General features: G+C 39.3%; 1 protein-coding gene across 1 annotated transcript; it reads left to right on the forward strand.

Moving 5' to 3' along the window:
- The first annotated feature begins 2,849 nt into the window (after nt 1-2,849).
- Nucleotides 2,850-6,318, forward strand: LOC137235743 (dynein regulatory complex subunit 5-like). Its single transcript, XM_067758604.1, is given in 7 exon segments — nt 2,850-3,054; nt 3,160-3,174; nt 3,177-3,503; nt 5,208-5,385; nt 5,460-5,656; nt 5,723-5,973; nt 6,043-6,318. Coding segments are annotated over 7 exon segments (1,347 nt in total). The 3' UTR covers nt 6,217-6,318.
- The last annotated feature ends 3,342 nt before the right edge of the window (nt 6,319-9,660 follow it).

The following is a 9,660-nucleotide window of genomic DNA, read 5'->3' on the forward strand; positions in this document are numbered from 1 at the left end:
CCCTACTCCTATTTCTATTTTTTTGTGTGTTTATAGTCCTATTCTTCTTCCTATTTCAAAATGCATTCCTCTTCCATTCAATGATTTCCATAGTTATTCCTACTTCTATTCCTATTCGGTTTTCTTGTCATAGACATTGTCCTCTTTCAATTAGCTTTCCTCTTTTTATTACATATTCATGTTTCTATTTCTATTCCTATTTCTACTTCGATTCCAATGCCTATTATATATTCCTTGTCGTACTTTAATTCATATTCCCCTTTCAACCCAGACTTTTCAAACTTAGTGAATTTCATTGAGATCGGCTGAGAATCATTATGAAACATACGAATCCATTGCGCAATTACTGGCTGTTGTGAACTGAATCCGTAGCAGATGTACGTGTCGACATACTTAGCAAGGTGCTATAAAACTTGTCAGCGATATCCAGTATGCCTTGTGGGTAATATCACCGTCATCTCAATGCCTTAACGCCTAGGCTCCTTCCTCTTTTTTCTTGTAGTGATAACGAGACTCTCCGAAGGTTTGGGGAGTGGTATCGATGTAGATGATCCTTTGTGGATATACATCCCATATGCTCCGGAAAATAACAACATTAAAGTAACAGCCCGGCCAACGCGGGAGCAATTTGATATGACCACGTTGAACCTTCCCGTCATCCAACTCCTTTCTTTCGTAAGGAGCTTGACAGAGTAGACCCTCGTCTGCTTAATAAACAGGTTTCATCACTGTAGGATGAGAATGATAATTGGCGAAGCTATAAACTTCGCTAGCAATCCTTTGAGAGGGTTGCACTAAACAAACCCCTTTTGATTTTCAATCGCCGCTTAGTCGATTTACGCCGTTTAGGAACTATCCCGTGCTAGCTACCCCTGCTTCGCGATAAGTGGCGCCAATTGGGGCCACCTCCACTTGCCCATCCCAACTCAATGGAGATTTCGCCATTCATCAGCTTCCACATAAAATCGTCGATACCGGCTTCATCAGTTCGCATAACATAACCTAGCCAGCAAAGCTTTTGGGATTTTATTCAATGTACTATGTTGATATCTGCATTAAGCTCATAAACAGGATCATAAATATTGTGTCGGCATCATGGACAGGACCATAAATATTTCAGAGAATTTTTCTTTCGAACACTCCACGGGCCACCTCATCTTCTCTCGATACCGTCCATGACTCCTAGTCTTACATCAGGATAGGGATGATAAGCTATTCGTAGGGTGTGATTTTTGTTTCCTTCGATCTTAAATAAATACCCCGCAAAAAATGTATTTGGTCTTGCATAAAAAAAGCATATCCGACTATAGCTAGTTTTGATCTCTTAATATCGGTTGGATTGATCCCTTTTGTTTGATCATATACCTTGGAAAGACCAATTGTACCTGTTTATGCCTGAACCGATATTGTCGGACTGGTCCTCTTTATATCCTTACGGACACTGTCGGAGAGGTCCTCTCTCTACTTCCCTTTATATCTTAACGGGTACTACCGGACAGGTCACCTTTTTAACGCTACTGACACTGTCGAACAGGTCCAGGACAAACCTCCTTCTACCAGTATAAGAGTTCTTACCGGTCAATAAATACCTCACATAGACTGAATGTGCAAAGTGTTACCAGAATTTGTTTGACGTCGGAAGAACCCCAATCAGGACTTATGTTGTAGAATAACTTCGTTTTCTTGGCAAATACAAGAAGTTTTCTAAGACCTAGCTTAATTGCTGCCTCGATATCTGGCAAGGACATGAACAAAGAACGTGCTCAGCTTTTTCTTACAGCAGCACGCGCTTCCTACACCAGCTATTACTGACGAGGCCTAACTTATAAGCATGTGACGCCAGAAGGCAGTGTCCAATAAGTATGCCTATCGTGGGCCTTAAGTCTTCTCTCTTCAGAGATACGAACCACTTTGTGTGTCTTATAATTAGGCTTTGCACAAGATTTTAGAAATTTTGCAGCCCCGCGCTTTTGTCCACACCTTTCCTGCTTGATGTATGTTGTTGTAGCGATAAGGACACCCCCGAAGGCCTTGGGGAGTGTTATCGATGCTAATGGTCCTTTTCCGGATGCAGATCCGGCACGTTCCCGTACCCTGTTTGATGGATCATATGCAACTCCGCGCTCCTATTGATTTCACCCAAACGGATTGGGATGTCTATTGTCGTTTCAGCGAGTGTTGCACCCTTCTTTGCCAATACACCAGGCTCTTTGCTACCATCTATCTCTTTTTGACCGGGACCCCAGTATAGATATATGGCAAGGCCAAAGCGAAGTTTTTCCAATGGTTCTTTGCATAACAAAACACTTCTTGATTAAGTACTGCGTGAGATTATTGCCTTAATCGCCGCCTGACTAAATAAGAAACAAATGAAAAAAACCCGGCTTTTCGAAAAATCGGTTGGATGGATGGTATATGCTATAGTGGTCCGATCCGGTCGGTTCCGACAAATGAGTAATCGGACACCCAAATATATCTGCTCACCAAATTGCATCAAAATATCGCAAAAACTGTGAGACTTGCTAGCGTTCAAACAGACAGACAGACGGACGGACGGATAGACAGACAGACGCACATGGCTAAATCAACTCAGTTCGTCATTCTGATCAATTTGGTATGCTATCAGCGCTGCATTCAGAGCTTCTGAACATCTCTTTTGGGTTTAATGCTGCCTATGAATTTGTGTACCACTTCGTAGATGTAAAAGGCCTAAAACACATATACAATTACCATGACGACACAATCACCATTATTTATTTTGCCTGCATAAATAAATGTTGCCTGAACAATTTAATCCACATAAGCCTTTAAGTAAAACTTATTTTTAATTAAAACAAAAACTACATGCAATGAATTTCTCATGTACCGAATTTGCCTCTAGTGTGAGTGGGAATACCTCTAAACCATATTTCAATCCAAGCGATGTGATATTACCACGATTGCACGATAAATCCTTACTTGATAGTCATGACCAGCAGAAGCAGCAGCCATTGCCAAATCAACCGGAATCATTGCGCCATTTGGCGCTCGATGCTATCGTTGCCAATTGGAATGGTAATAATTTCATTACTAACTATATATCAACGACAATACAAGTAGCATATTTAAATCAAAATAATATCTGTATATGTTTAACGCAAAATTCTTGCCTTCTGCCAGACAATCCCATCTATGAGGTACGCGTCAAGAGGATCGTAACTACATACTCACTCACCTGGATACGCAACTGCCGCTGAAGTTACTTACCGAACACATACGTGACAACAACTTTTGGCGGCATTGTTGTCAACAACGTTGGAAGCCACATCATCACACAAATAGTCTGTCACAAGCGCAACCATGGATTAGCATCTACATGCAGCGACATCTGCAGGACTATATCGAATGCGTGGAGACGTGCGATTACGAGCAAGAGCAAGCGCAAGTGGTGTTGGATATTTGTGCGCCATATGTAAATCGACTGGAGATAACACGTTTACAACCGGCCACCGATGGACGTAATGGTGAGTAGGCAAAGGAAAGTATAGGAATATATTGGGGGTAAGAAAAAATATGTGAAAAAGCAAGCCATGAAACCAAAACAAAATTGAAATTGCAACCCAAGCATTTCGAACCGCTTAATTATTTCGAAACCGAAATCGGAATTGAATTGCAACCCAACCTTTTGGAACCGTTGAATTTTTTCATAACCAAAATCGCAACGTCAACCGTTACAATCATTTCATTTTGTAAAACCACCACCGTTTAGAACCATTTCATTTCAAAAATAAAATGGGAAATGTAACCCTTTGCAACCGTTTTGTTGTTCCAAACGGAAATCGAAACATACTCGTTTAAAACCGGTTTATTGTTCAAACCGAATACGAAGTTGTTGACGTGGTGGACATTTCCTTTTTTCAAACTGTTTAGAACCGTTTCAGTTTTCGAGACTGGAATAGAATTCGTGACCATTTACAACCGCTTTATTTCAACACAAAAATAGGAAATGTAACCCATTTTGAACGTTACTGAAACAGAACGTTTACACTGTTGTTCCAAATGGAAATCGAAATCGTACCCATTTGGAACCGTTTAAATTTTCAAAGCCGAAAACGAAATTGTAAAAATTTGGGAAATTTTTTCTCCTTTCAAATCTTCGAACCTTTTAGAGCCGTTATATTTTTCAAAGCCGAAACCAAAATTGGAACCATTTGGGACTTTCCATCTTTGCAAACCTTTTAGAACCATTTCAGTTTTCAAAGCCGCAGTTGAACCGTTATATTTCTCAAAACCGCTTTATAATTCTAAACGGTAACCGTTTAAAACAGGTTCATTTTTCAAATTCAAACCGAAATCGTCATCGTTTAGAACTGTTTCCTATTTGAAGGTCGAAATTGAAGCCGTAACCGTTTAAAGTCACTTTCTTTTTCAATACCGTAATCGAAAAGGTGGCCCTTTAGGAAGTTGATTTTTTAAAAACCAGAAGCGAAATTGTAATGGTTTAGAAACGTAGTATTTTGCAAAACAAATGAAAATCGAAACCGTTTAGAACCGTTTTACATTTCAAAACCGGAGCTTATTTATTCCATATACCCTAGAGGTTTAGAACCGCTTAACTTTTCAACCGCGAAACCAAAAAATGTGACTTTTAAAAACGAAATTGACCCCATAAGCGCTAAGAACCATATCAATTTTCGAAACCGAAACTGTAATTGCTTTGAACCGTTATCAGTTCGAAAGCTAAATTGAAGCAGTAATCGGTACGAAGCTTTCTTTTTCCCTTAACCGAAAATGAAACAGTAACCGTTTAGAACCGTTTCATTTTTCAAAACCTAATTGAAACGGTAGCCGCGGTTCTACTTTTCAAAATCGATACCATTTAGGATCTTTTCATTTTTCAAATATAAAATTGAGACCATAATCGAAGTCCTTCGAAGTGCTGCACAGTAAAGCCAAAATACAAATCGTATTAATTTTTAACCGTTTAATTTTTCAAAGGCTCAATCGTACAATTATGAGCATTTGACTGGTTTCATTTTTGTGATGCATCTTGATCTTCTCATAAAAGCCGAAACCGAAACTTTAACGATACAAACTCGTACAACGAAACCGGTTTCATTTCTTGCAAAAAAGGTGGTACGGAAATCACCAAACAGATGAAAAGTGTATTAATATTACAATTCTTCCGGTGACTTCCTTATACTTTTGTCTTAACTCCATATCGACAGATCACATTCCACTCGATTTCATATTGAGCAACTTACCCGAATTGCAAATGCTACGCATGACTTACGCAACAAAGACGGTGGGCAGTAACTTTTGTTTGGGTAGCAATACAATGTCAAAGAAAGATATAACGACACTGTCACGCGGACTAAGTGAGTGTCATGAGTTAGTCACATTTTGGTAAGCTTCAAGTGCATGTAGTATTGTATGGCTCCCATCACCTTACGTTAATAGTACCCTTTTTCTTGAGAAAGCCTACATAGCACCAAACTCGAATCATATCAATTGCCATTATTGGCGTGCGCTCTGGATATAGGCTGTCACAAGTTAACTTCATTGTCTATAATTCATTGCACTATGCGTGATGCTGGGATTAAAGAATTTGTGAGTGTATGCAATAAGGAATCTTTTGGCACATTGGTGGTACTCGATCTGACGGATAATAGAATTAGTGAGTATGGAAACCCCTTCACTGAAGCTCATATTTTGCAGGTTTTTTCTTCTCCTTAACTTTCAGCCTCCGAAGGCGCATACATACTCAGTCGCACTATTAGAGGACATTCTCTACGCAAACTAATATTACGCATGAATCCAATTGAAAGTGATGGTGCTGCTGCCATTTTTTCGCTCATGTATGTAATACCCGTAGAGATGATTGATATAAGTGGTTGTTCCATTTGTTCATCGATTACGAAATTATTCATGAAATTGATTGTGACGAATAAGTCATTAATTAGTATTGATGTTTCGAACAATGATGTGGGTGAGGTAACACACTTTCAAACTTGGTCCTGAAGTTAGTTTTTATAAAAATAACTAATATCTGTTTTACTACAGGAATTTGCCAAGCAACTCTGCAAAGTCATTGGTTTCAACAAGGTGTTGCAACATTTAGATTTACGCAATACCGGAATAAGTATCGAAAGGCGAATCAAAATTAAGGATATTCTTAAGCTGAATCAGATGAAAGACAAAACCCTCCTCAAAAAAATATTAGCGGCGAAAGCTTAAAGAGGTATCTCATTTTCCGGCTCAAGCCATCGTATAGAGATTGTTCAGCACACTACCATATCGATGGTCTCACGTACAAGTTCTTACATAAGAAAAGTTTTTCTTAAACGAGGTCGACTCTCGGTGGTATATCAGCCTTCCAGAGTATTTTTGCCATGAAAAGGAAAAAATTGACAGATGCTATTCGATGTAGGTCCTCCAATTCGTAGAAAAAAATAAAAAAATAGTACACGATACGATGTATATTAAACTCAGACTGGATGTCTGCAGAGTGTTTCCAGAATTTGGTTGACGATCATACTAAAAAACTCAACAAAGCAACAGGACTTATGTTTTAAAATAATACTTTCCTCTTAGCAATTTTTTAGGGCCCATCTTAATTGCTGTCTCGATAATTGGTTACTCTGCCGCATCTAGGAGTTGGAGACTTAACCTCGTGAGCTCAGGACACCACACAGAACGAGACCAACCGTTTCTTACTGCAGCCCGCACTTCCTTTATATGCTGCTACTAACAGCGCCTAATTTATGAGCATACGTCTCCGAAAGGCAGTGTAATTACACCCATCCTCAGATTGTAGTCATCTCTTATTTATAAGTTTTTGTCGAATGCTATAAGACTTGCACATCTTATTTTTCTCCTTGTAGCAATAAAGAGACCCCTCGAAGATTTTGACGATTTTTACCGATGCATGTAGTACGTTTCGGAAAATAGCACGTTCTAATATGACGACGTTCAATCTCTGGCTCATTCCCTGCTTCCGTGAGGAACATGTGGTCGTCAGAGCCTCGCCTGCTAACTAAGCAGGATTGGCCACAGGTAGGTTGGATCGGAAAAAAAATAGCGCTATCCTTCCTTGAAAGTGGTGCGTTACATAACCTCAGCACAACGCCTAATCTTACGCCATCAAAGTTTCCTACACAAAAAAAGTTGGAGCACCACCCCTTGGCACATACGATGCAAGGGTGCGGGATTGACGTTTTCCAAAGAAGGCCAGTGGTTGTTGTTGCCTTTGAGCATCTCGGGAACGATTTAGTATGACCACATTGCACCGTCTTCTTGGAGTATTCTTAATATGTGTATGACACATTCATATTTATAACAGGGCTTTGCCCGAGAGCTGATGTTGACAATTGGGTTGCGGAAGCTGTAGAGCACCGAGATCTTCTCAGGGGATCTGACCGCGTACGGGCGCATGAGCCCAGGGAGCTACCACTATACCTAAAGGTCCCACTTACCCCTACTACCCACGGGTTGGATTACGGTGTCCAGCTGGTACAAATCCGCCCTCTATTCAGACCCCTACCAGCTTCCTACCTTTCTAAGATGAATATCCTTAGTGTCATTAAAGGGCCTACTTCCTGAGACCAGTAGCTACGGCGAAGGTATACCATCAGTCGTTTAACTTGCGCTGTTGGCTGCCCGCTATTCAACCGTTGTCGCGCGCTGTACCAGCGTTGCTCCGATTTGGTTTCGGATTAAGCTCCAAGTTCGCACAACTCTTTGAATGGCTCCCTGCTACTGAGCCGACATAACTTCATGAGCAGGGTGATATCGCTACACATATTGTATTGAAGGTACTCTCCATGATATTGGAGCTCACTGCGTGGAGTTACAAATATTCTACTGAACGCTGGGAGATAATAGATTTTGAGACCAGTGCCATATTAGCTCTTTCCAAGCTGACTCGTTTACTAGAACAGGCCTCAAGTGGCCAAAAGTTCAGTCAAACAGTTTTCACAGTGATATCTGCTTGGAAAATTAATCCCCGATCACGCAAGCGCCCTATTGTTTCCTCAAACGCCAATACTAATTGCACGCCATTTCAGGTCGCTTTCTAGCAATCACCTTTCGGTGATCTTGATAACGATCAATGATAAGTGCTTTGGCTGGGTAGAGTTAAGTGCTGTACTGCTCTATCTTATCTGGTAACCATTGGTGGCTACATTATTTAAGTAAACTTTTTTTGTTTACCAGTGTAATTTTATTAATTTTGCGACATAAAGGCACCCAGCTTTTAATCCTCAAAAATCACAAAAACCATTTTTTTAAATACTTATCAAAAAAAAATCTGACTTGTCCCTCTTTCCACCAACTTTGGCTGCAATTAGATTTCGCAACACTTTTAACCCTCTTAGAGCCATTAACAAAGAAAAACACCTTTTCCTCTAAGGTCCTTAAAAAAGAAAATAAAAAATGAAAAATTATACACAAAACCAACAAATATGTAGAAGCAAATGCTTAAAACAACCAACTTTCAAAAACCAATAACAACACAAAAAGTGCCAAGAATAACATAACAGCAGAAACTTTTTGCTGAAGTGGACAATCGCTCTTATTTGAGGGAGCTACTTACGTACGTTTGGATGAGTGTTAAAAGTGGTGCTAGAGAATGCAAGGGGAACCATGAAAAGGGTATACACTAGGGTGATCCAAAATAAGTAATGATGCGGAGCATTAAGAATAGGGGTTTTATACTAACATGTGGCTTTAATTATGTTACGTCATATTTAGGAGGGTTCATTCAATTCTCTCGCTAAAACATTTGGAGTGGCTGCACCTATTTGGCTTTCCAATACAAAATGTTTAAAGTTGTGCAATACTTGCTTTTTTTCTTAGTTTTTAAAAAGTTATAGGTTTCTGTTTGATAGCTCTAGTATGAGCCAGCCGCCAAATTTCAGATTTCGCTAACGCTAAAACTCCATCGCCAAAAATCTCTGAAATAGTACCAAGTGTGCAGAAAAGTATGCAACGTTTAGTACTATATGATTATAAGGAATAACCGCCTCAGTCCTATTTTAAGGTATAGAAGTTAGGCTGTAATTCCTTGTGACATCATGTTATTTAAAGTCGCATACTTTTCTGCGCACTGTGTACTGTTTTAGGGATTTTTGATGATGGAGTTTTAGTGTTAGGGAAGGTTGAAATTTGGGGCAGATCTCAGAAAATAGCACGGGGTCGACAAATTTTAGACACAGAAATGAGCGTATACTTTTCTAAAGGCCTTTGGTGTTCAGAATTTGAAATTGGTAATGGTTTTGAAGACATTCGTTCTTGAAGATGCAGGAAATTGTGTTTCCTGTTACATTCATTACACTTTCTCGTCATGTAAATTTCTCTTTATTACAAAACAAATAAAATTTGAAAGTGCAGTCATTTTCTTTGAAAATATACTTTATTTTTTGGGAAGCTCCCCATGCGAATTAAGCTGTGTTTTTTTTTTACATGTATATACATATGCACTTAAACTTTGTATGAACTGCTAAGTGCATAGCTTAATCTACACTTATAAAATTGTAGCGCACAAAATTTGTACTAAACCAGTAAGAAAGGCTAAGTTCGGTTGTAACCGAACATTACATACACAGCTGCCAAATTACAGCTTATAAAACTTTTAAATTACCTTTTAAAAGTGGGCGGTTCCACGCCCATTGTCCAAAATTT

This window comes from Eurosta solidaginis, unplaced genomic scaffold (assembly GCF_040869045.1).
Source record: "Eurosta solidaginis isolate ZX-2024a unplaced genomic scaffold, ASM4086904v1 ctg00001059.1, whole genome shotgun sequence".
NCBI classification, from domain to species: domain Eukaryota; kingdom Metazoa; phylum Arthropoda; class Insecta; order Diptera; family Tephritidae; genus Eurosta; species Eurosta solidaginis.